Raw genomic sequence first — 26,257 nt, 5'->3', positions numbered from 1 at the left:
CAGTTTTATTTCCCTGGTTTGCCAAAGACTAAATGCAGAAAAGGTAATAAATGCCACTAACCCCATCTCAGGTCTGTCAGAGTCCCTCTCGGTTCCCTCACCCATCCACTGTCACAGTGGTTCTTAACCTTCCTAAGGCTGCAACCCCTTCATACAGTTCCTCATGTTGTGGAGAGTCCCAACCATAAAATTATTTCGTTGTTACTTCATAGCTGTGAATTTGCTATTGTCATGAAACATATTCATCTGTTTTCCAATGGTCTTAGGTAACCCCTATGAAAAGGTCATTTGACCCCAAAGTGGTCTTGACCTACAGATTGGTAGTGGGCTTGAAGAATGTGTGTGTTGAAGATGGCATGTTTTGAGGGGGTACTTCCCCTACACAGCCAGCCACACCTGTTCCCATTATCCCTCTGCATAGCCGCTCTTTTCACTAGAAAGATTCTGTCATCTCCAGGCGTGCTATCCACAGCTGAAATGGAAGAGACTGCTGTAACTTTGTTGTTCAAAAGGGAAGGGACTTGCTATAGCCTTGTAGCTGCTAAGTGCTTACAGCACTGAGATCAGGGATACCAGTCATCAGACCAGGGCAAATTTTCTGAAACACTCCGTCTTATGTCTATAGAATGATTAATTCTGAATTATGGTTAAATGGAGAAAGGGGGTACTCCCATTCCAAAATGATTGCAAGACCCCAACACTGAGCAAGGGATTACAACTCCATAATTCTGTAAGGTGGACAGAGCCACATGAAGGTCAAAAGGTGAAGAAGAGGAAGTTTGCCTGCCAAGGGGAAGAAATTACAAATGCCAACTGTCAGCTGTGCTATTTAGCTCATTTGTGAGTTAAACACTAGTATTTCTTCTTTGTACTCAATCCTGAAAATCAGGCAAGAAAGACGGGGCCCCTTCCTAAGTAGACGCAACAATGTGTCTTGACTCTGTCCAGGCTTAGAGGCAGACTTCAAATTTTAGCCATGAGCTACAATCTAACTGCTTCTAAGCTTACATGGAGCTTACAACTACTTATAACTCAGTCCCAAGGAATCTAAGGCTCTCTTCTGGCTTCCTTTGGCAACCCAAACACATGATGCATAGATATACATGTAAACAGTCATACACATACAAACAAATATTAAATAATAAACAAAGAAATGCCCAGCCCCCGGCACACTTTCCAAGATTAAGACGTCTGTCAAAGATTCGCAATCACCGTTTGAATGAGTGATGTCAATGGGTTTTGGGAAGACATAGCAAAGGGTATATTTAAAGTCGTGAGAGGTTAAGGCTCCCTCTTTTTTTCCTGAACCTCCTCTCAAAGTCAATAAATACATTTTGGTGGCATATGAAACCAAAGGTGGCAGAAACTACGTTTAGTGACTTCCGGTGCACATACAAGCCTGACACAGAGAACAAGCTGAGATGTGGTCTGCTGTATGTATGGTAATGCTAACTTCTGTATCCCAAGGTCTAGTTGCCTCAAGATGAGAGTGAATTCTCAAGCATGCCAGCTTTGGTTGTGCAAACCTTGCTCCTTAATTTAAAACTACTGGTTGGATAAAGATGCCTACAGCCTGCAGCTGGGCAGAAGAGAGGTAGGTGGGGCTTCCGTTCCAGGGCTTGGGGTCTGAAGCAGAGACCACTGGGAAAGGAGGAGGAAGAAGGTACGGTGGAACAGGTAGATTGTGAGCTCATGGCCATGAGGGCTGTCCTGTTGGAGTAGGAACAGCCCAAATCGAACATGGCAAGTCATATGTTGGAATTATTGGCAGGGAAATAGATAAAATAACACAAACAGTTGATATCTGCCCAGCCCCATGCTTTAAGGCTTATTATGATTATAAAAGTTTTGTGTTCTTTATTTGGGAATCTAAGGTGGGGTAGAAACCCCCAATAACGATTACTATGCCAAGAACACCGAGCTTCCGAGGACTGGTCTGTGGCTGACGGACGACAGCTCGGTGTTTATTGCTTTCCAAGGCAAGTTGTCAGCAGAAAACCTGGGAGTCTTGTAGTCCTGCAAATCTCATTTCACAGAAGTGAAATTAATCCAAAACGCAAAGCACCTACCCACAACAGTATGCCCCACCGAGTCAACAGCACACAGCACTGTGCCTACAGGAAAAGGATGTAGAAATTACATGTAATCTAGTCCTTTCTCCTTTCTTCTTGCTACACATGGAACGCAAGTAAAAAACACCACAAGGAGGGGTGGTGGATGGAGATGGCCCGGCAGTTCAGAGCTCGGAGTGCTCTTGCAGAAGAGCCCTTCAGTTCCCAACACCCACAAAGGGTGGCTCACAGCTGTCTGTAACCCCAGTTCCAGGGCATCTGATGCCCTCTTCTAGTCCCAGCAGACTCCTGGACTCAGGCACATATACCCACATGCAGGCAAACAAATGCACACGTAATTTTAAAAGAAAAGTATCACAAGATCAGTAAGGCTAAACTGACTCAAACATTTTTCTAGTTTGATGAGACAGATGTTACCAACAGGGAATTCCTCTGTGAGGCCACTTACAGGGTCACACTTCCTGAGTCATAGGAGGAGTGAGGACAGTGCATTGGATTTTAAGAAACGAAGCTTTCTCTCTGTGACTCGAAAGACGGCCCTGGTAAGTCACAAGCACCCCAGGTTTTAGCTGTCCTTGCTGAGGATGCTTTAAAAGGGCACCTGAGCTGAATGTGGTGAATCCTAGCACTCAGAGGCAGAGGCAGGCTCATCTGAGTCTGAGGCCAGCTTAGTCATCTAGGCTCCAAGACAGCCAGGGCTCAACAGTGAGGCCTCTGTCGAAATGACAGAGACCAGGCTGAACAAAGACCTTCTCTTCCTGAGAACACTCCTATTCCCAAACTGATGTGCAGGGTGACCGTGTTGCCCTTCCCACCTGTCAAAGCCACCTGAACAAGCTAAAGTGGTGGTGAATATGCTTTAAGGTCAGCCCTTACTTGTGACTTTCCCCACTCGCCTACCTGGTAAAAACTAGGCTCCACTGCTCCCTCTGCATGGGTCGTTCTTGCCACGGGGAGACCCAGTGAATGAATCCTGAACAGGGCTGAGAAACATACCCCCCACAGACCTCCAGGGCCATGCCATGGCTCCAAGAGTGTCCCCTAACCTCACCTGACTGCTTCCTTATCATCACCAGGGTAGGATAAAGTCTACTTTCCAGAAACTTTTATGCGTATGAATAATATACCAAAAAGAATGAGACTTCACACAAGAAATGATATACCAATCAGAAAATAATGACTCTTTATAAATTGAACAGGGTCTCAGTTATGCCTTGTAATATATGTGCTTGTCTCACTCTGTGGAGACCTGGAGTGGCTCAGTCCCAAGTTGTCTGCTAGGATGATGGCTGGAGCTTCATGTCCCCCTGCATGGGCTCAGGGGTGCTGTCGGAACTCTCAGCAACACGGAGCTGGCACTCTGATTCCCACGCACCCATGATCTATATCATGTCCAGCTGTAAACAAGAACAGCACATTCAGGAAGGAACCTGGCCGCCCTCAGACCTGCAGGTCCAGTCAGAGGGTGAATGAAAGCTATACTGGTGGCCACACAGACACACGGACCTGTACTGGTACACCCTCTGCCTACCATTTTAGGACTTACACACCAAATGTCTTCTCATCCAGCTCTAAAAACTTTTCCACAAAAGGGCTAATAGCATAGCGTGTGGTCATCACTCCGGTCTCTCTGTGACACTGCAGGGCATGGTTTCCCAAACACGCTGTGAAAGCCCACATTTGCAGCTTCTGTGATGAGGGCCGTCTTCAAAGGCCTGTCAGTCTGCTTTGTTTCTATTAAGCTAATCGAGGACATTTAAAAAGTGGGCTTTTTAAAGGATGTTTGTATTTGTCAACCCACACAAACTGCACATTACACGGCTTATTTCTGGTTAAGAACAATTTCTGTAAATTATAACATTTTTCTACTAAGGGAATAGCTCCCTGGCCCTTTTTTTAGCTCTTCAGAGGAGAGAATTAATCTGAATGAACACTATAATTGAAACTGCAGAACACAAGAATTACCATTATGAAATTACCTATATGATTAGATGTGTAATGGTAATAATTAACAGTGCAAAAAGTGTCTGGTGTGTGTGAAATTGATGTACAAATAAAAACATGTCTACGGTGACAGGTTTGGTGGTTGTATTTACAGCTCAGACAATCCAGTCTTTAAACACCTGGTGCGTGTTAGAAGTACTTACTAAATCATCCACGTCACCACCTTCTTCAAGTCCTGGTGCATCTTCTTTCGCTTTGTCTCTGGGAGCCAGAAACTATAAACAGAGAGTCAGTCATGACAACAGAATGACAGAAAGAACAGGCAAACAAAGAAGGGCCGTGTGACGCAGCTCAGCAAGTGCTCCTTCATCTCTTAACTTGAGGGCTAGTTTTGAGGATTGACAGTCCCCACTGATTCTCACCAGAGACAGTCTGGTGGAGAAGGGGAAACATCAGGGCTTAGTAGGCAAGAAAGTGCATGCCTGATATCTCATTTCTTCCACCTGCACACTGGCATGTTCAGGTTAAGAAAATAATAAAACCCCCTTCCCAAAAAGAACCAGAACCTCTTGTCTCATCTGAAAGGCACAGACACTGTGTCCTGATTATTTTACTATAATGATTACTTCCTACCTTTGCCCTTCCACTAATTAAAACTTAGACAGTTTTCTACATATTAGAGACGCATAGCTGAGACTTACTGAACTAGGGTGAAAAGACTGAAAGTACAGCTGGTTCTTTGTGGGGCCACAGATAACCAGCACCTCCCAAAGAGACGACAAACCCCCAGGGCTCTGTGGCAGCAGCCCACTACAAAATGCACCTCAGAAACCTGAAACATGGTGGGTACTCCTGGACAGATGTAGAAAACCCCAATGCATGTTGGTGTTCATCCTCTAAAAGCTCCAATTCCCGCAGCCTCCCTTCCTACAGGGCCCCTCCATTGTACAACTAAAGGGTAAGTTGAGATAGGATTGTCTGCACGGTATGTCTGCGGCAGCTATAATTAAACACAAACGGCACATCTCTGAGATGAGGCCCAACTCCCAGGAAGAGCAGAACACCAGAGATAAGAAAGAGGGAAGAAAAGCCCGAGTTTCCACCAAGTGCAGAACCTCTGTGGCTTAGTCCCTGACAGATCACCTCTCGTTCATGAATAAGCAGATAACGGCTAACGGCTGGGCTGCCTCCTTGTGCTCCCCAAAGCCCCAGGCGAGGCTGATTTCTTCCGAAGATCTCGACATTTTTAACGGCAAGTAATCTCTAGTTTGTGCGGTGGCGGGCAAGCTAGAGAGTCAGCACTCAAGGACTTGCTTTGTCAAAGAGCCAACTTCTCAGGTGGCAGCAGAGAGGGGTAAGAGTCACTCCCATCTTTTGTGGTTCTTTTCCTTTGCAATGTGCCAAAGTGGAGAAAGCCCAGGGTGGATACGGCTGACATGCTCCCCCCTTCCTCAAACCACCAGCATTTGGCGTGACCACAAAGAGCCTCCTGGTCTAAAGATCATTCTGAAAAGAGTAAACAGTACTACCTCTAAGTACACGAGCTGGCCACATTCAGAGAAATGGAATCAATGACTCCCACGCAGGAACTGCTAGTCTTATTCCTCCATTAAGACTAAAAGCTAACAGACCCTTAGCAACACCCATATTGAAAACACATGGCTGTGGTGGCTTGCACTTGCAGCACCAGCGCTTGGAGGTTTAGGCAAGTGGATTGCTGTGAATTCCAAACCAACCAGGTGTACACAGGGAGTTCCAGGGTAACCTGGACCATTAGGTGAGATTTTTTTTTTTTGTCTCAAAACAAACTACCAAGAAACATTCACAGGGTCCAACAGAGACATCCAGTTAGAGAAATGAAGAGGAGGCAGAAGGATCTTAAGAGACAGGCCGTGGATGACACCAAGGAATCAATGTCCTCTGAACGCAAAAGGGCTGAAAAACATATGGACTCACAGAGACTGTTAGAGCATGCATAATACCTGCATAGGCGCAAGCCAGACAAAATCACAGCACACAGGCCCCACCCCTAACCAAGAAGCTATTTCCCAGTATGCCTACTTCCCAGGAGTAGCTGGCTAGTTTAAACAGACTGTTTTAGGGCTCTTTGGGGGGGGGGGGGCGGGGGAGACAGGCTCTTCGTGTTATTTTGGTAATTTTTGTCTTACTGTTTCTTTTGATTTTTGTTTTTTATTACTGGTTTTTGAGATGGCGGAGGGAAAGAACATGAAGTTGGGTGGGTAGGAAGGTGAGAGAGATCTAGAAAGGGATGGGGAAGGGAAGAGCACGTGATCACAGCATCCTTGTTTGAGAGCACAGATAAGCATGTATGCATGCTTTCTCTGCTCTTTCTGGTCCCACAGTGAGAAAGTGTAGCCTGCAAATGGAAGTCAAAGAAACCCTTTCACCCCTCGGCTGCTTCTGTCACAGCGTCTTCACAGCAAAACCATGACCGTCCCTGTCTCAGAGGAGCACGGTGGAGCATGATAGAGTGGGATATCTTCAATTTGAAAGAAGATGTCTTCCTCTGGCCTCCATGTATGCACAGGCGCATGCACCCCACGTACAAGTATACACACATTACACACACACGTGTACATACACACACATGCATAAAAATACTAAATTGGTAGAAGTACTAAAAATGTGAAAGCAAAAATAAAGAAAGAAAATGGTGTTTTCTTGATGCAAAATGGAATCTGCAAGGCTGGTGCGCAATGCGCTTTTGCGGTGGCTGTAAGACAATGCGGACCAAAGTGCCTTGAAGAGCTGCACTTGGCTTCTCGTCTGCCATAAAGTGGAGTTTAACTCACTGTTCAACACACAAGAAGGCACCAGGCAGCCAGTGACAGAAGAGCTTCTCCCACCTGTTATTCACTATGCTACTTCCTCTCAAAGATGGCGACATCCTCAGAGTTGTATTAAACTGCAACTGAATCAGTTCTGGTGATTCTAGAATCATCTAAGGACTCTACCATATCCCTAACAATTAGCTGACTTTTTTTTTTCTAAAGCTTAATTATCAGCCATTAAAACTCCTGATGCATAGGCGCTGTGCTGTTTACTCTCAAAGAAGATCCCACACGTGCAGCACAGAGCAATTCTCACACAATCTGAACGTGATATCTCTTTTTAGGTTCCCTCATTCACTAATTCCATATTTATCGAGCTGCGACACTTTTGGCTAAGATGTGTTGCTGGGAGGAAAGCCTACCTTTTAAATATCAGCATTCCCCCCTTTCTGTGAAGACTAGAATATGTAGTCAATCTCATCAAAACAACAGATTTGCATAATGCATAATGATTCAAACTAACTTATCCGTGAACTTACTATGTCCAGCAACAGCAGACTGACAGAGCTTTACTCCCTAGGCCTGAAGCCCAGCTGTCCCCTCAAATGCTCTCTGGGTGTTGCTGTGCTGGTGTTTTGCAGGGAAGGCAAACATTTATAAAAGCTGACTTTAAGAACACCTTTGATAACATTAGTAAGCCTCATCCAATCAGGCGAAAGCCTTGAAAGGCACAGCAGGTTCCTTAAAGCCAGCTAGACCTTTCTGTGCTGGACAAGAGGCTGGAAACAGTGGTGAGAGGTAGGAGCCAAGGCACCCATTATAATCTATGTAGATGTGTTCAGATACGTCTGATCATCTGTTGGAAATAGAGATTGGCAAGAGATACATTATTTTCCCATTAACAATGCTATCTTGAGACAGTCTTTGCTTTTGAATGGATACCCTCTGTTATCTTTAAACTTTATAAGGTCAGTGGGACAGTGGCAGCCAGCACCTGTCATCAAGAAGGATAAAGGCAATCAAAGTTCTTGTCTTTGCCAGTGTGTGATTTGAGGTCCTCCCTGGCTAGGCTTGGCGTAAAAGCCTATACCACACTCAGTTTTGTGTGCCTGCAAGTGGAGGCAGACAACCTGACAAACTTAATGAGTGCTCTCCCTTCTATAAAAAGACCAAGTTGTATGACGATACACTGTGATGACTGACATTTTCCAGTACAGGTCACTTCTTTATTCTCTAGTCTAACTTTAAGCTAAGCTTAAATGTAGAAAAACATGGGCTTTCTTTTTGTAAGGTCTGGGTTAAACTGATACAATCTCTCTCTCTCTCTCTCTCTCTCTCTCTCTCTCTCTCTCTCTCTCTCTCTCTCTCTCCCTCTCTCCCTCCCTCCCTCACCCCCCCACACACAAAGATTTTGTTTTCAAGTTTAAGACTTTCCTCAGGTACAAGAGGAGATCAAGGCCAGCCTAGGCTATAGACCCTGTCTCAAAAAAAAAAAAAAAAAAAAAAATCAAAAGCAAACAAACAAAAAATAAACAAATAAATAAATGAGAAAAACCATTTTGATCAAAATGCTTAGGAAAAAAAATCTTGATTATTGCTGACTAACTTCTCTCCCAAATAATACTTTGGTTCCTATCTAATGCCTGTTCTGAGTTGAAAATTCCTGGCATTTTCCATTTGGCCTAAAGTTGGATACATATTGAACATTCTCAGTCTTGCCCCTGCCATTCCTTACAGCTCCTCTGGTTCTCCAACCCCAGGACAAGTTCTCCTTTACCCCCTGCGGGTACCTCTGAGTCTTCATCACAGCCCTATGCACCCAGAACTGACCTTTCAGAGGTCAGAGTGCTAGAACCCAAGCCAAGTGACTAGCATACCACAGCTCAGCCTGCTGCCAGGTCCTGTGCTAGTGAGACCAGGTCAGCCAGCGTCTGCAACTGAAGCAGGGTGTTATAAACAATGTACCTGAGCTGCTCAATTCGACTTCATAAAAATTCCATTACAACCTTGAAGTACAAAGAAGAATTACTGAACTAAATAGCTACATATATTTGACTGACAGGTGAGTCAGATTTAATATTCAATACATCAAACAAGGAAGCCTTAGCCTAACAAATGTGCCAGTCAAAAGCTGTGGTTCTATATATGTTCTTTCACTGAAAACACTGGCTACTCCAGTGCTAGACTAGGAGTGTTTCTCTACCAGCTCCACAATATATTCACAAAACTGGCTTTAAAACCACAAACAAATCATTCCTGAGACCTGTCTCAAACCAGTAAAATCCTTGGAGTGGTTTCTATCTTTGTCTTGTTTTTAGTGCATGGGAACAAATCCAGTACCTCATGCATACAATTTTAGCAGATTACTCTACGGTGGAGCTCCAGTCCCCAGTTCCCAGCCTTTGCTGTTTAACCAGCATTTTAAAAAGAGATTGGGAGATTGCAGCCAATGGCTCAGCAGGTAAGTGTGTTTGCCATCAAGTCTGAATGAGTTCAATTCCTGGAACCCACATGATGGTAGGAGATGACCAATGCCTTCAGTTGTATCAGACACCCACATACCACAAGCCATGAACCACTGGATGCAGCCCACCCCACTATACACACACACACACACACACACACACACACACACACACACACACACACACATGCATTTTAAATGTCACTTAAACAAAAATTTAAGGAGGGAAAGAGAGGGGTGGGAGAGTGGTTCATCACAGTCTGTGCTAGGACCTGGACTAAGAAGGAAATACACTGTGAAGGTAACAGTTCTGTAGTTACTGAAGCCAGGACAGGTGGCTTCTCAAGACACAACCACAGGAGCATGAACAGGCTGTGTGCCTGTTCTAAGAGTGCAGCTGTAGCTGAGACAGTTGACTTGGCTGATAAGGAATGTGTACACTGTGTTAGGAGCTCCCTCGTGGGGTAACTTGTCTAAAGACAGGGAGGAAATTAGCTCTCAGTACCTTTGTGGCTTCCTCAGCTGTGACAGAGCTTCCTGGGCCTTCATCTTTGGTGATGAGGGTGACTCCATCTAAAAAGTAAAGTGGACAACAATAGAGATGTTTCCAGCGTCAACCATGGGCTTCCCCACACATGTTCACAGACGTATGCACACAAACACATAGACACATATATACAAAAATGCATACACACTTGCATGCGTTACCACACATGAAAATAAAAAATTTAAAAAAAGGAAATTTTTTAATGTATATTTTAAGCAGCATAAATATTTGAAGAAAACAACACCACCTTACCCTGAACAACAATTTCCCAGAAATGATTTAATTGTTTAATTTCCACTTTCTCTCGAAGGGCTTCCAGGAAACTGTTGAAGCGCTGCTCTTCTGAAAACTGGGGGTGGACAGGAGCACAGGAGTACAAGTCAGAGCAAGCATAAGCCAAACATGGTCCAACCAGTGCATGTGATCCCATCAGAAAGAGTAACTTTACTAACTGGAAACCAGCAGCTCACACTGTTCTGATCTTTGGGAAGCAGAGAGCCATCTACTTATGGAAGGCACAGAGCCGGGAGCTACAAAGATCTTGGCAGCTTAGAGCTTCAGGATTCCAAACAAAACAACAGTTTGCTGGATGCTCATGTACTGATCGTTTGACTCCAAGAACTGCCACTTTATCCAGTCTTTGCGATGACCAGAAACTGACCATAGGTCCTCACGCCCGCTGCACGCCTCTACCAGGGAGCTGCATTAACCCAGCAGGAATCAACCAATCCTGTTCCGTCTACACCCTACCTCTCACAGCTCCAGTAATTTTAAAGTACATTTCTGGCATATTATTTCAATTATAAATATTTCTGTGTGTCATTTCTAAATTTTTATAAAAATTAAGAAACATTCATCTTGGCTCCTTGGAATATGCCTATCATCCTAGCACAGGGGAAATGGAGGAAAGGAATGAGGAGTTCAAGGCCAGCCTCAGCTGCATAGTGAGTTCCAAGCCAGTATGGACTACTGAGACCGTCGGTAGTCAGGGAGATGACTCAGAGATGAAGGAAAGGGAAAGTATATGCCATCATGTATCAGAAAATCTGAAAGGTCTTTAGGAAGCCAAGATCCACGTGGTATTTTGTTTCTTTAGATGAAACAAAATCATGTTCTTTTAACAAACTAATTTTACTCTTAACACAGTTGTACATGGAGAAGGAGCGATCTGTGTCCCATCTCTTTTGCTTCTCTTCCATCTTGCTCTCATCTTTGCTATGTGGTACAGATGAAACACAGGTCCTCTTCCACACTAGGCTGCTGAGACAAAGTCCTAGCTGTTCCTCGGTTTCCCCACCTGAGTCCTAAGCTGACCAATGGTGGGAACAGGGCACTAATCTGGGCCACTTTTAGCCTTTTCTTGGTTCTACATTTCCAAAATGACATTGTTTTTTAACCTGTGGAGTATTTGGATCATCTACTTGAGCCATTTTCTCATTTTCCCGTCACTCTTTGTAAACAAATCAGTCGGCTATTCATTCATTCAGCAAATATTTAATCAGCACCCACACAAAAAACATACTCTACAACTGTGCCAACTTTAAAAACACACCTTCAATTTCAGTTTGGCTCACTTCTTGCCTAGAGGAAAAGAGGCCCGTAAATAATCTGGAAGAGGTTTATATGCATTTTCTAAAAGCTCCTAAGAAAACAAAGAAAACCCACCTACAGCACTGGAAACTCCTGCTGTGTGTAGGGTCTTAGTTCCTCCAGGTGTTCACCTACCTATCCCGTCTCTATAAATCCTTCTCAGTGTGCATGCTCATATAGATCTTTCGCCACTTTTCCTAAGAGTTAGTTTATCTTTTATAATGACAGGACTACCAGAAGCTACAAAGGGACTTTTCTCTGTTCTATAAGTAGGACCATGAAGCCTGTGCTATAAAGAGCTAACTCTGAGGGATGAACTGCCCTCCCATCTCCATCCCTCCTGAGAGATGACGATGACAGGTGAGTGTAGCCATTCCCACTTGGCATACTGGCCAACTCACAGTGAGAATGGCGCTTTCCAAAACCTAGGCTTCTTTCTGGGTTGCGTGCACCCCTGCCCTGTGGCAGCTGTCGGAGTAGAGGGCGGGTGAGTACAGTTACCTGAATGGCCTCCTCCCGGAACGCTTTGATACAGTCCATACTTTTCATAAAATACAGAGTTTCGTTGGTGTCCAAAAACTGTTCGATGCGACTTATTAACTGGAGACTCGCTAGAATATAAGATAATAAATTTATTCTCTTAGGTGTGGGGGATGTTTGGTGAAAACATAGTACAATTCTTGGTGCACAACTGTAAAAGACATTCAAGAGCATGCATACTAGCCAAGTTTCTTTAGGGAAACAAAAGATGCAAAATCCTATCTCAAAAGTTGGTATTTACGAACTCGGGTCAGACATGGTGAATGAATGCCTTTAGTCCCGGTACTCAGGAGACAAAGACAGGCAGATCTATTTGAGTTTGAGGCCAGCCTAGTCTACAAAGCAAGTTCAGGACAGCCAGGGCTACACAAAGGAACCCTGTCTCAAAAAAACAAAACAAAACAAAACAAAACAAAACAAACAAATAAACAAAAACAAACAAAGAAAAGAAATTTGATAAAGATTTAGAGGAACAGCTCAGCAGTTAAGAGCATATGATGTACTGTTCTTCCAAAGGCTGAGAGTTCTGTTCCAACACCACATAGGGCAGCTCCCAACAGTCTCTAACTCTAGATTTAGGAAAGCTGATGCCCTCTTCTGGCTGCTGTGGGCACTGCAGTCACATGCACATACATACATATAATTAAAAATAGTAAATTTTTGAATAAAGAAATTTGGTAACACTATTTATCAAGAAATAAAATTAAATTTCTAAAGTGCTTAGAATTATATCTTAGTATTCTTTCTGTATGGATGTAATAGGATGGATTATTTTATGTTTTTATTTGCTTGTTTTATTTTAAATCTTGGGGTTTTTTAGTTTGAACAATTCAAAACTACCTTTCTTAATATATTCACAGGAACTTGATCCTCCAGTTCCTCTCCAACTCTGAGACTTAAGGTAACTGTCAAACAGCAACAGGCAATGAGAAGTAACGAGCCAGGGACAGCCTACCTTTTACCAATCCCAGATTGCATTAGAAAAGAGTGGCCCACATTCGTCATTAGAATGAGCAATCATTACTGTATCTGTGCCCTTCCTGGACCTGAATATTTCCCGTGCTTCTTAGCACTGCACTAGCTCTGGATACTTAATAAGCAAATGCTGCTAGCAGGCAGCGTATAAAGGGCTCGGAATGCAAAAGGACATTAGTAATGTTATCATTTGCAAGGCAAGATGAAACTTGTGGCTGCCTCACAAACAAAGGAAAAAAGCAGAGGAAAATAGGAACAATCCTTGACCTCAGCAGAAGAAACCAAGGAAACCTGGACCTCGTGCCTTAAGGCACACTCTCCCTCCTTCATCCCTGGAACCACGCACTGCCTGCTGCCTGACAACTTCTGCGGCATGGCCAAGATTCCTAAGACTGCTATTTCCCAAAATCATGATCTCATTTGACCGTTCTGTTTAAAATGTATGTGAGAACGCAATATTAAAGCAAACTGCTTTTAAGAGTCATCCGTGAGGGCTCAGGGCCACTGACTCTATGAATCAGAGACCTGGATCCTGTTCAGAATCTTACAGAAGACCTGAATCGGTGCCATCTACTCATTTCCGGAGGGCCTCAAAGCATGCAGAAAGGATTTAAAAGAGAGAGAGAAAAATGAACAAAGCATTTTCTCATATAGCAATTTCTCAGGAAGGAAAAAAATATCCCCAAGAACTATTCCATTTCTCCTACTAACCTGGAGATTATGATCTCCATTATTATAAAGCATTTGACAAATTTGAGGATTAAAGAAACACTTCCCTATGCAATTTCAGAAATCTCCCCCAATGCGTCCTCTGGCAGTAAATTAATATCCACACACTATTCAAAGGAGACACAGCATGTTCCGATGGTCTTTTTAGGGAGATAAATAATACAGCCCTGACTGTCTGGCAGGAGAGAACCATCAACAAGAAACTCAAGGCAAACAAAGCATTTTCTTCTCAGCTAGCAAAGGCAAAGTAACCAAATGTGTGGTGTTTCTAATACAGCTCACAGCAGCCTCCTTTTGCAGTCGGTTTCATAGGAAGTTCACTCAGCATTATATATCTAGACGAAAATACATTTCCTTAGAGGTTAAGGGCACTAATCCCAAATACTCCAAGTCCTCCATTTCTTCTGAGATGATAATGAAGAATCTTAGGAAGCTATGACTGTTTCTCTTTGCTTCATTTAGCACCCACCTCACTAGCTTGTCCTAGTTAATATTTACTGTGTAACTGCTGTGTTCAACACATGATGCTGTGTCCCTTAGGATTCAATTAATTTTAAGGAAAGTCCCTTCCCTCTGAGGACTGAACAGTCTACTGTGGAATGTAATAATACAAATAATAATAATAACTGGGTGTAAATATGAAGAGGGCTATAAATATGAAATCATATTAACTTATATGAAAAAAATTTGTGCATGGGCCAAATTATTTCAAATTTTTATGATTACAGGAGTCATCGCAATGAACATGGCTCTTAACTGAGCAATGAGATGTAGAAGTTGGCTTTCTTCCAACAGTTGGCTTTTCTCTCCAACAGCCCAGCTTAGGACTCAGAGTGCTCACCACCCAAGGACATGGTTCAGCTCCCAGAATCCCCGTAAGAGAGGATCCCCAGAGTCTCTTGGCTAGGCAGTCTATTAGTCTAGTCGATTTAAATTGGTGGGTTCAAGGATAAGTGAGAGACACTATCTCAAAAGTAAGGTGAGGAATAATAGAGGGAGACACCCCAAGTTGACCTCTGGCCTCTACACACATGGACACACACAAGTGGGAAAGAGAGAGAGTGAGGGTGAAAACACAGAGGTGGGAAAGTGCCCGGAGTGACTAGGCAAGAGGAAGGGAAGAACAAGGAATCAGAATTGGACAGGAAATACTGAAACACTGGTGGGAGGAAGTGTCAAGAGACTGCTTATTTGTGATGAGGGTGGAGCTTGACTTCATCAAAAGAAAAGAAGAAAAGGTTCAAGGCCAAGGACTTAAGAAGGACAATATTTAAATGGACAGAGGAATTCAAGCTTGGCAGGAAGCCAAGAAGGAAGTCAACAGGAGCACACAGGACTTGGAGCATGGATATTAACAAAAGTAAAGAAGGAAGAGAATCTGTATCCAGATTTTTATGAAACAACTATGGAAGAGTCAGTGGATGGCTCGGTGGGTAAGGGAACTTGCCACCAAGCCTGAGGACCTGAGTTCAGTCCCTGGAATCCACATGGTAAACGATGAGATCCAATTCCTACAAATTGCCCTGTACAGAAGCACCATAGTGTGCCTGCCCCTTCAATCACACACACACACACACACACACACACACACACACACACACACACACACAATGATAAATGGGAAAAATCTGCAAACACACACATAAAACCACAAAGGATTGGTGATAAAAGGTTTTGTCATCTGGTTCAGGACCCCTCTAAGCAATTAAGAGAAGAGTTACTGAACTGTTTCATAAAAACCAGTTTCCTTACCTGCTTATCCTGAAATATAAAAGAACACACCCATACAGACGCATACTCACAGTCAAACTCACAAGCATTAGAGAGACGGAGACATAGACCAGTTTACAGAAAAAACACCCAAACCCAAATAAAATCGGCAAATACAAAAGCCAACTGTCCATGTGCAATGGTGACATGGTTAGGAAGCCTCACAGTGAATGAAGGTGCCTCGATATCCCATTTACATCTGAGGATGATGTTCTCAGAACCCGAGAACCTATTTGAATTTATCTTCCATATGTGCCTGAAAGACTGCCTTGTCCTTTCCCCCTACAAGGTTGAGAAACTCAGGCATATAAACACACTGACCTTCCAACAATACAATGAAGACAAAGAGCTGGATTTCTGTCCTTCTAGAAGCAGGCGGGCAGACAGCCTGTGCATCCAGCCCCTGATTCTGAATTCTGCCCCTCTACCCAGACAATTTTGTGGTTCACTGACTATAATGAACCGTTTAACACCAGGGCATAGCTGTGGTGGATAACACTTTACATACTTAATATTAGAAAGAGATGTGGACAAGAGACTCTCCTTCCAACATTTGGGGACGGAGCCCATTTCCCCACCATCTTTAATAAAAGTAAACTCAAAAGAACTGCCTGGGAGAAAATAGTACTTCTTCCTAGCTGGTTTCTGCTTTTGGGTCCCGTTCTGCTATATGAAGGAGATGCTGATCACCAGGTGCTTTTCTCTGCTGCTACAGCAATACCAGGGCTAAGAGACAGCCCACGGTCTTCATACTCCGTAAGTCACAGATCCAGTTATGATGCACCAGAATGTTCTTCAGAATTAGCCAGTGACTCAACACTTACTAGTAGCAAATACAAAAGGTGGCCCCTGGAAGGAGTATCCACCTTAGGATACTACAGGCCTTCATTATCTCAAGATATCTATTCTAGATTCAGGCTGTGCATGGGCTTATACATGTAATACAGTAGTCCAGATCTTGTTTATAAGTAAAATGAGCCATACAACCATGTCGTATTCAAAGGATGACTAGACTCAGAAGAGTTCATCAGAGGAAAACGATAGACTTCTCTTGTTATATCTGAAATACATACCCCCCCCCAAAAAAATTGACACTACCCCAAGTTCTACAGGACAGACTACCCTCCTTCTCAGTGCATGGTACCAAGGGCCAGGACATCTGGGGCCACAACCCAGCCTGCCCCTTGCCCACTCCCTCTGATCTATAAAGACATTGTCATTCAAATGAAAGAAAGTGACAGTGGGTTTTCTCCTTACCCAACAGACAAAAAAAGCAGTAGGCTCTCTTCTTGGTCACACGCCACATATGACAAAACCTGATGGCATCTGAATGGTTTTACTGGACCCAAGCATCATTCAGGATGTCTCCCTACTGAACTTCCCTTCCCGTTTTAATGCCTCACGGGGAAGTTTGCTTGTTGCTTATTTTGCAGGTGTCAATAGTAAAGTCAGTTTTAAATGGTAAGAACAGATTTATATTCCTACTGACAATGGTATCTTTATTTTTAAAAATTATAAGGCAACAATAAAAATTTAAGCATTTTAATAAAATAAATATAGTGTTAGGCCGCTAACGGGATAAAAGGAGTAATGTTCATCAGCAGATAAAACTCTAGGCGAGGAGCCTATCACCAATTAAACCGACACGTAAATTACAACCCCTGCTTCAAGACAGAAAGTTGGAAAGGATATGTGCTTGATAATAAAAGGGAGTCTGTGGTGTAGATGTTACAATAGGCAGCCAAACTGAGATGGATCACAAAATGGCTCCCTTCTTGTTTCTCAACTTGTGGAGCACAACCCCTTTGGGGGTCAAACAACCCTTTCACAGGGGTCACCTAAGACTATCAGAGAACACAGACATTTACATTATGATTCACAACAGTAGCAAATGTGCAGTTATGAAGGGCAATGAAATAATTTGATGGTTGGGGGTCACCACAACACGAAGAACTGTGTCAAAGGGTTTAAATGGCCACAGCATTGGGAAAGTTTAGAACCACTGCTCTAGGATATGAAGCAGCTGCTGTGGGTAGAGCTCAGGAGTTTATCAGCCCGAAGGAAAGAAGTCACTGTAAACATTTACCACAGGAGTCCTTACTCTCGGGATGAAGAGCTATGGAGCCGACTGAGCAAGAAGCAAGTGACAAGCAGCCTTTGGCACCTTGTTGCAAAAAGAACAGAGACTATGAAGTGACTGGAGGTAGAGCCATGATGGACCAGAAATGCTGCCCATCACAGAAAAGGAAATACTCTGCTTCCATTTGCTTTTGCCTTTCCCTCTGCCAATCACCATACCAATGTCCTGCCAGAACTTCCCTTCAGATGAACCCTGCACAAGTCTGTAGACCTAGGAGAATGGGCAAGGCAAATGGCAGGGGTCACCTCAGCCTCCCAGGCCTTGGCCATGAAATGTGTAAAGGGTTAGAATGAGGTTTAGATCTACGGGCCACATGGTGTGTGCCTTAACATGAGATTACAAAAAAGACCTCGTTGTTTGAACTGGATATTTCCAGGAGAACTGGGTATAAACAAGGTATTATTTAACATAAATGATAAAGGAAGACATGTTCTCTTTCCTGTCTAATGAAGTGGAACACAACAAAACCCAATTAAGTGACTGCAAAGGTTCACCAGAATATCTGAAGCTTTTACTAGATGTTTGCTTTTGTTATGTATATATATATATATATATATATATATATATATATATATATATATACACACACATACATACACACACACACACACACACACACACACACGTTTTACATAAAACCATTAGTTTTACTCATTGTAACATCTTTAACTAAGTGGCACACATTTCCTTTTAAATCATATTTGACATGGGGACATGGCAGCAGTTACCCACCATTCCATAACAGGATTATGGAAATACAGAGGAGGTCTTAGAAACAACTGAGTGATTTCCCATAGCACCCATGTCCTCACAGGAGTCAAATAGTAAAAAACACAAGAGACACGCTGGTTTTCTTTCTTTCTTTCTTTCTTTCTTTCTTCCTTCCTTTCTTCCTTCCTTCCTTCCTTCATTCCTTCCTTCCTTCCTTTTTAAAGATTTCTTTCTTTTAAGATTTATTTATTTATTTTAGATAGATAGATAGATGATAGATAGATGATGATAGATAGATAGATAGATAGAGGATAGATAGATGATAGATAGATAGATAGATAGATTTATTTTATCTATAGAGATAACTACCTGTCTCTGCTTTCAGACACATCAAAAGAAGACATTAGATCTCATTACAGATAGTTGTGAGCCACCATGTGGTTCCTGGAACTTAGGACCTCTGGAAGAGCAGTCAGTGCTCTCTAACTGCTGAGCTATCTGTCCAACACACATACACACATACATACACACACAACCCGATTTGTTTCCTAATCTACTAAGAGTCCAAGAAATTTTTCTTGGATGCCTGTGCTCCTTGCTTCCGTTTTTTACAAGGTTTAGTACATATTCTTATTGAGGAAAAAGAAATCAAAAGACACAGAACTACAAAAAAAAAAAAAAACATAAAGTTTATGAGCCTGAAAATGGCCTTTGAAATTGCCTGTTCAAGCAGCAGTGAGGCACACAGCGCTTGCCCTTTGCCTCTTTTGTTCTTTGCCCCTTAGGAACTGTTCTGCTGGGTTCTGCCTCCTAATCTCCAGCCCCTCTCCCGTTAGCACAGTGCTGTGGCTTCCTCATAGGAAGAGAAAAGGGTCCACAGGTACACAAGGCTCTCCATCACCTTCACACCACACATGCTTGGGTAGTAGGGGAAGAGGAAGCAAGAATGCAAAGTGCTGACCACCTCAATAGGATCAATAGAAGAGGATGATGTTGTTGATGATGATGATGACGATGATGATGGTTATTATTATTATTATTAACAACATCGTCGTCGTCACCATCTCTTTCCAATAAGTAAAAAACTCCATTAAAATCTCACCCTCCAAGCTCCACAAGCTCCATCACAGTCCATTTTTTTCATGCTTAACGATTTTCTCATTAAATGCAGTAATTTCTTACAAATTGCACTAATAAAAGTGAGTCCTGCCGGGTGTTCCCTCCCTTTTTAAATGTTGTCTTTTCATTGATGTGTTAAATTAAAACCGCAGGCACAGGGAGCAGAGTAAATGCAGTCTTTATTTTCAGAATCTATTCCCAAGGACTGTAAGATTGCTCTTGTTTTATTTTTGTTTTTATTTGTGTGAACTGTGAGTCCTACTTCTGTAGCTACAAGAAAGGAAGACACTGGGGGCCTCTTGGCCTCAGCTTACTCTGGAGAATAAAAATAGTTGTGTGAACTAAGAAGAAACTAGAAAAATGGCATCCAGTTAGGTCATAGGCTGTGAACTCAACCACATGTAAAAAAAAAAAAAAAGCGTGACAACATATTATTTTAAAATCTGGATGTATAATATTCCTCATCTTAAACAGTTTGGTTGTAAGACCAGATCTCCTCCCAAGGCAGATGCCGGTTTTTAAATTTTATGGTCAATGGATAAACTCCACGGTATCTTATGATTTTGCTTGTTTTGTTTTTTATTCATTAAAAACACATGTTAAACATTTAAAATCCCATTAAACATTTCCCAGAAAATCTAAGGTCAAAATTAATACAAGGAACATAGCAACCCAGCAGTGTAATATAGAACAAAGACTATCCTCTCTGTAAAATGATTCATCTTCTCCAGCTCCAGAAAAAAAGGATACATTTGAAGAAAAAAACAAAAAAACTATACCAAGCTAACATAAAAAACCAAAGGAAAACTTTCTCATTAAATAAGGAAGAGATTCCTTTGTCTCATTTATGTAAACTACACACCATATGTTTATGTAGGGAATATGTCATAGTCTTAAAAGGATGCACTGGGCTTACTGAGAGGCAGGAAGAGAAAAGAAAAATGGCTTCCACAAGTTCCTAAGGTCCTAGAACTCTAACACTTGGCACAAGTTACTAAATAAAAGAGATATGAAGAGATTAGGAGCCTTGCCACAATGCTTTGATCCTGTTCCCAATCGCAGTGACAAGGAAGCAGATGCAAGATGACAGTGTTTGTACAGTAATGGTCTGGCTTCTACCTGGGTACATGTGATGTCATCCACTTCTGCTGGGATGACATCAGGGATGAAGCAGAAGGAGCAGAGTAGCCATAGTAACGGCATAGCAGAGAGGAGACAGTCTGGAACAGGAGGCCGATCTGGCATTGGGACCCAATTAAAACTTGGTAATTGAATGAAACTGAAATTCATATATCATTGACAACACTGAGTGATGATGCGTCAGCCTCCACACAGGCAGCCACCAGGGAGAGGTGCTTCTGTGCACACTAGAGGCAGAGGCAGCACATTGTTTACGCAACGCATCAAGAATCTGAGTCACTCTTGAAATATCACTACTAGACATTTTAGAACAACCACATTGTACATAAATCTTCTAGAACTCCATTAACACCCTTTGTTAATCCAGCACCTTTCCTAAGAACTCCTCAGATCTCCTTTTTCTCCCATTTACATTTTTTCTATTGCTTAATGAAGAATAATTAATATCTAGAGTTCAAAATATAGAAAAGCTATATTTCTCTATGTGGTGGTCAGTCTTCTCTGCCAACTCTCCTAGACTTGAAGTCACCTAGGAAACATATCCCTGTTGTATCTCTGAAGAATTTTCCAGAGTTTAACTGCGAAGGGAAGACCCACCTTCAATGTGAGTAGTTGTGGTGGTTCAAATAGGAATGGCCCCACAGACTTATATGCTTGGTCACTAGGGAGTGGCACAATTAGGAGGTGTGGTCTTGTTGGAATGGGTGTGGCCTAGCTAAAGGAAGTGTGTCACTGGGGGTGGGCTTTGAGGTACCCAATGCTCAAGTCAGGTCCAGTGTTGCTATCTCTTCCTGATGCCTGGGGATCAAGATGTAGAACTCTCAGCTACTTCTCCAGCACCTTTTCTGCTCGCATGCCAGCATGTTTTCCACCCTGATGATAATGGACTAAAGCTCTGAACCTGTAAGCCAGCTCCAGTGAAATGCTTTCCTCTATAAAAGTTGCTGCAGTCGTGGGGCCTACTTCCTTCCGTGCAACAGAGACTAAGACAGAAGTGACGTGTCTGAAATGGGTCCCAGACTGAAAATAAAAGAAAACAAGCAGAGAAGCAACATTCACATCTCTCTGACTCCTGGCTGTGGGCTCCAGTCACATCCTGCCACCAGGTTCTTCCTACTACTAAGGACAGTCTCCCTACAAACTGTGAGCCAAAATGAAGAATTTCTTCTGGAAGATGCTACTGACAAGTATTGTGCCATTGCAATGAGAAAATTAACTAATATATTGTTTCTTCTTTCTTAGGTTTAGAATTTGGAAATTGGTTTTAAGTAATCAAAGAAAAGATTCTGGTGCAACTCAAAAATTCAGATTTTTGTTACTTCCAAGCTCTCGCCTGTTAAAGTTAACAACATGAACAAAGTAGCTCACTATGAGCTGGCTGTATGCAGAGAGCAGAGGAAAATATGCCATTTGTCTCACTGATGGTGAACTAACTACATTACCATGATAATAAATTACATTATAAGAAAACAATGACTAGACATTGCTACCCACAGGCTCTCAAATCATGGGCATTTTCAGGTGTCTGGGGAAAAGATAATAATTTTTTTTCCATATAGAATAGCATGAGCAAACAGAGAGGGAAGAAAGCTTCTGTTAGGAAGGAATCACTGGGAATCCTGTTTGAGTACAGAGTTCAAAGAAGAGACCACAAGAATGACGGGCCAAATGGTAGCATGGGATCAGATTGCAGCAAGTCTTAGATGGTGACCTGATTTCAAAGACATGACGTGTGATTAAAAAGGGCTGACCCACATACCACAAGCTAAATCTGTACAAACGCATGGGCTAGGCTGAAAAGAAGAGCTTTATAGATAATATAGAATGCTAGGTCTGGCCAATGGTAAAATAATGACAGCTTTGGACAGCACAGTGGTAATTAGGATGGAAAGAGAGATGTGAGAGAATGAATTTAGAAATGAAGGGAACTTAAAGTGACTCCAACGTGGTCTGAAACAGCCAGACAGTAAAGGGACAAAAATAATAAAAACATATTTGGGGGAGGTGCCACTGACACCGTGAACACTAGAAACAGACATTCAGGGTACTTTTGGGGGCCTCTTACCCAACCCTTATGACCTACCCTTGGGTACTTTCTCAACCTGCTGTTCACCTGCACCTGGACTCATACAGCCGGCCTTCCCTCTACTACATAACATCTTCCCTGTACTCCTGTCCTGCTGAAGGATCACATCCAGTTTCCCGTCCTTGTAGCTCAATTCTGTGGTCACTTTCCCCAGAAGTATTTAAGTCCAGATCTGATGTCCAACTTAGTATGCCACTCCTTTCTCATTCACGGCAATTCCTTCTGGATGCTTGAGACAAAATCTTGGGAGTCACCCTTCCTGATCAGCAGAACTGCTGACTATATTTTCAAACCCATTAAGGATCTGACTTCCTCTCATTGATCCTTGCTCCCCCACCCCCACCCCCAATGGCAATTTAACCTGGTAACATTCCACCTGCCTCCTTCATGTCTACCTCTTTCATGGAGGCATAAGACACAGGCCAATGAGATACCCTCCTACTAATCACCCTTCAGTGGCTTCCTGTTCTGCAGAGCACAAGATCTGAGGATCTAGATCTCTGAGATACCTGTTCAGCTGCTGCTCTAACCTCTTCTCCTTCTGTCCTCCAGGGACCACAGTGGTTTTCCTGAAGGGGAGCTGTGCACATTCCGCCTTAGAGGAGCACGGTGTTCCTCTCTGCAAACACAATGAGCACTCACTGGACTCTTCCTTCCACAACAGTGAGGTCTTCAACCCTTTACACAACAGCACAGAATATCTTTATCTTCCTACAGAAGTCCTATCATCTGTATAATCTCCCTTTACAATACTGTAATCAGTTGGATAGATTTCTTCCAAAATTCATGTTCATTTCAGAACCTAACAATGTGACCTTACTTGGAAATAAGACCCTTGGAGACATAATTAAGATGAGGTCACTACAGTATGCTAAAATCTAATATCACAGGCCTTCTTTAAAGCAACAACAAATTCAGACACAATTACATATGACCATATGAGAAGGAAGCAGACAGAGTATGCAATAATATATCATGAGCCAAGAACACAAGGACAGCTAGGTGTCACCAAAAGCTACACACAAACCACTAAACATATTCCCCTCAAAAAAAAAACAAATTTGCCAGGCATTGATTTCAGGCTTCCAGTCTCCAGAACAGTGAGATCAATCTTCATTGTTTTTTTTTTTAATTGATCAATACGTTATTTACAGCATGTAAGTATCTAAGAATGCATCTACAATTCCTGTATCTAAAGCTCAGGGATCATTCCTAAAGATGGGGCAGAAAGATTGTAAGAGCCAGAGGAACAGGAAGTTGGCTGTGAGAGTATGTTTCCTAAAAGTGTCAGAGAAGCTATATAAGAAGCAATCTTCCCCAGGGAAAAGCATGCAACAAATTATCCAATACCAAATGATCAGCTCTAAAACATACGTGTGAGTAACAGTAAACAGTCCAAACAGGTTGTATTTATATACAAACCAACAATGTTGTTCATTCGCAACAAAATTAAAGAAAAGGAAGCTTCTGTTGCTTTAAGTCATTCAATTTGTCCTACTCTGTTCCAGGAGCACTAGGAAGCTACTAGGTACTAATCACTATGGGCCATGCAGAGTATTCTGTTCGCTAACTGTCTGTGCCTTGCCATATAATTGGTTCACAGAAGACATTCAACAAACCTTTGCTAAGTCCATGAACAAAATGTTTCAAGTCTCACTGGTTTGATCCTCTAAAACCTCATGGAATAAAGGTGCTTTCTTAGAGTTTCTTTAATTTAAAATAGCACAGGATATATTTGGTGCTTAAGAAAACAGACAGTCTAGAACTCATTTTAATTTTACAGACATGGAAACAGACTCAATAAAGTGCAATGGATTAAGAAAGTCCATAAATAAGCTATGTAAGAAACTATATAGCAATATAGAGGTTTGAGACATGTCCAATATGATTGTATTTATATGTAGATACACTGCCTTTGTTTCTGTTGCTGGTGTTGTGATAAATCACCCTGGGAAAAGTAACTTGATGGGGGAAAGGATTTATTTTGCTCACAATTCAGGTTACAATTCTTCATTGTAGAAGTCAAGGCTACAAGAACTTGAAGCAGTAAGTCACACTACACATCCACACTCAAGGGCAGAAAGCAATAAATTAATGATTGTATTTAGCTAGATGTCTCCATGATAACACAATTTAGAATTCTCTGTGTAAGAAATGGTGTCACCCACAGTGGGCAAGTCTTCCCACCTAATTAACATAATCAAGATAATCTTCCATCAACATACCAACAAACCTAATCTAGACAATCTCTTGTTGAGATTCCTTTCACAACTAAGTCTAGACTGTCGTAGAACTATCTATAACTCCAAACCAGGGAGCCCAACGTCCTCTTCTGACCTCCTCAGGTACCAGGTAAACTTATGGTAATGCAGCCTAAACTATTCCATATGTATTTCCTAACACATATACAGGCAAAATATTTACACAAATAAAATTTTAAGTCACTTTCAAAACAATTAACATATCATACTACCTTATTAATATGTTTAATTTTTAAGTGTCAATTCAAAAATTATTTTGAAATAATTTTATTAATTTTTGGTTGTTTTTTCTGGTGTGTGTATGTGTGTGTTTAAGCTTTTTACCTCCTGTGTGATAGTTAACAGTTGGTTGTGAACTACCTCAAATCCCTCAAAAATCTATTTTAGGGTGCTAGAAAGAAGGCTCAATTGTTAAGAGCACTGACTATTCTTCCAGATGACCCAGATTCAATTCCCAGCACCCATATGACAGCTCACAACTGTCTATAACCCAGCTCCAGGATCTATCCAGCACATAAGATAAATAATTAAGCAAAATAAACACAAGCTTAATACACATAGCATAAAGAAAGCCCTGATGAGAAGAGTAACAGACCGACATTGTGCCAATTCTAAACCTTGGTCTAAGACTCGACACACTAAAGTATTAGCTGTCATTAAAATTCTGCTTGTTTCTCACAAGGAATGACTCTATGCTCTAGTAAATTCTGAAATGTATGTAATATTTTCTACCCTGAGTAACCTCATCTTTTAACAATATGAACAAATTCTTTTTGAGAGGTGGAGGGTTCTAAAAACAAGTATAACCTTGCAACAAATGTATCTGAATTCACTTTTCTAAAACTACAATACTCTGTGACCAGGTTTTCTTTTTGGTGTTATGTAGAAATCACTTCTGCCTCTTAGTAAGTGACAAAGATTACAAAGGTCTCAATAGCTCAAAAGCTCTTGAGGTGAAAAACTTTCAATACCGAGCACTAGACAGAAAATCAACAAAGACACACATCAGAACAAATAATCAGCCAAACTAAGAATCCCAGAACCCCTCAGCCAAGGGCAGCAGAATGCTCGCTCCTTGTTAGGCCACAGGGAGTAGTATGTCAGAGGAAACTGTGGTAAGTCTTTTATAAAAGGTCTCAGGAAAAGGCCCAATGTTATTCTTAATGATTTTTAATCACAACAGAATTTAATTCAAAATCAACAGGGAGTAGGAAAGTTTTCAATGTTTGAAAAATTTAAAATACAATTCTTGCTTGGTATAGTGGCACATGTCTGTAATCCCAGAAACTGAGAGCCTAAGGGAAAAAGAAATAAGTTCAAGGCCAGACTAGTGCACAGTATATAGTGGGTTCAAGGGCAGCCTGAACTATATAATGA

The 26,257-nt window shown here is 42.0% G+C and overlaps 1 protein-coding gene across 1 annotated transcript in view; it reads right to left on the bottom strand.

Moving 5' to 3' along the window:
• Positions 1 to 3,243: 3,243 nt before the first annotated feature.
• Positions 3,244 to 26,257, bottom strand: part of XRCC5 (X-ray repair cross complementing 5) — a 79,680-nt gene continuing 56,666 nt past the window's right edge. The window contains exons 17-21 of the mRNA XM_080932843.1: positions 11,911 to 12,020; positions 10,072 to 10,168; positions 9,778 to 9,845; positions 4,220 to 4,291; positions 3,244 to 3,469 (exon numbers count right to left, since the gene is read on the bottom strand). Coding sequence (XP_080788969.1) covers positions 3,455 to 3,469; positions 4,220 to 4,291; positions 9,778 to 9,845; positions 10,072 to 10,168; positions 11,911 to 12,020 — 362 coding nt within the window. The 3' untranslated portion in view covers positions 3,244 to 3,454. The remainder of the gene's footprint in view (positions 3,470 to 4,219; positions 4,292 to 9,777; positions 9,846 to 10,071; positions 10,169 to 11,910; positions 12,021 to 26,257) is intronic.

This window comes from Micromys minutus (assembly GCF_963924665.1).
Source record: "Micromys minutus genome assembly, chromosome: 19".
NCBI classification, from domain to species: Eukaryota; Metazoa; Chordata; class Mammalia; order Rodentia; family Muridae; genus Micromys; species Micromys minutus.
This window is presented reverse-complemented; position numbering and strand designations above follow the sequence as displayed.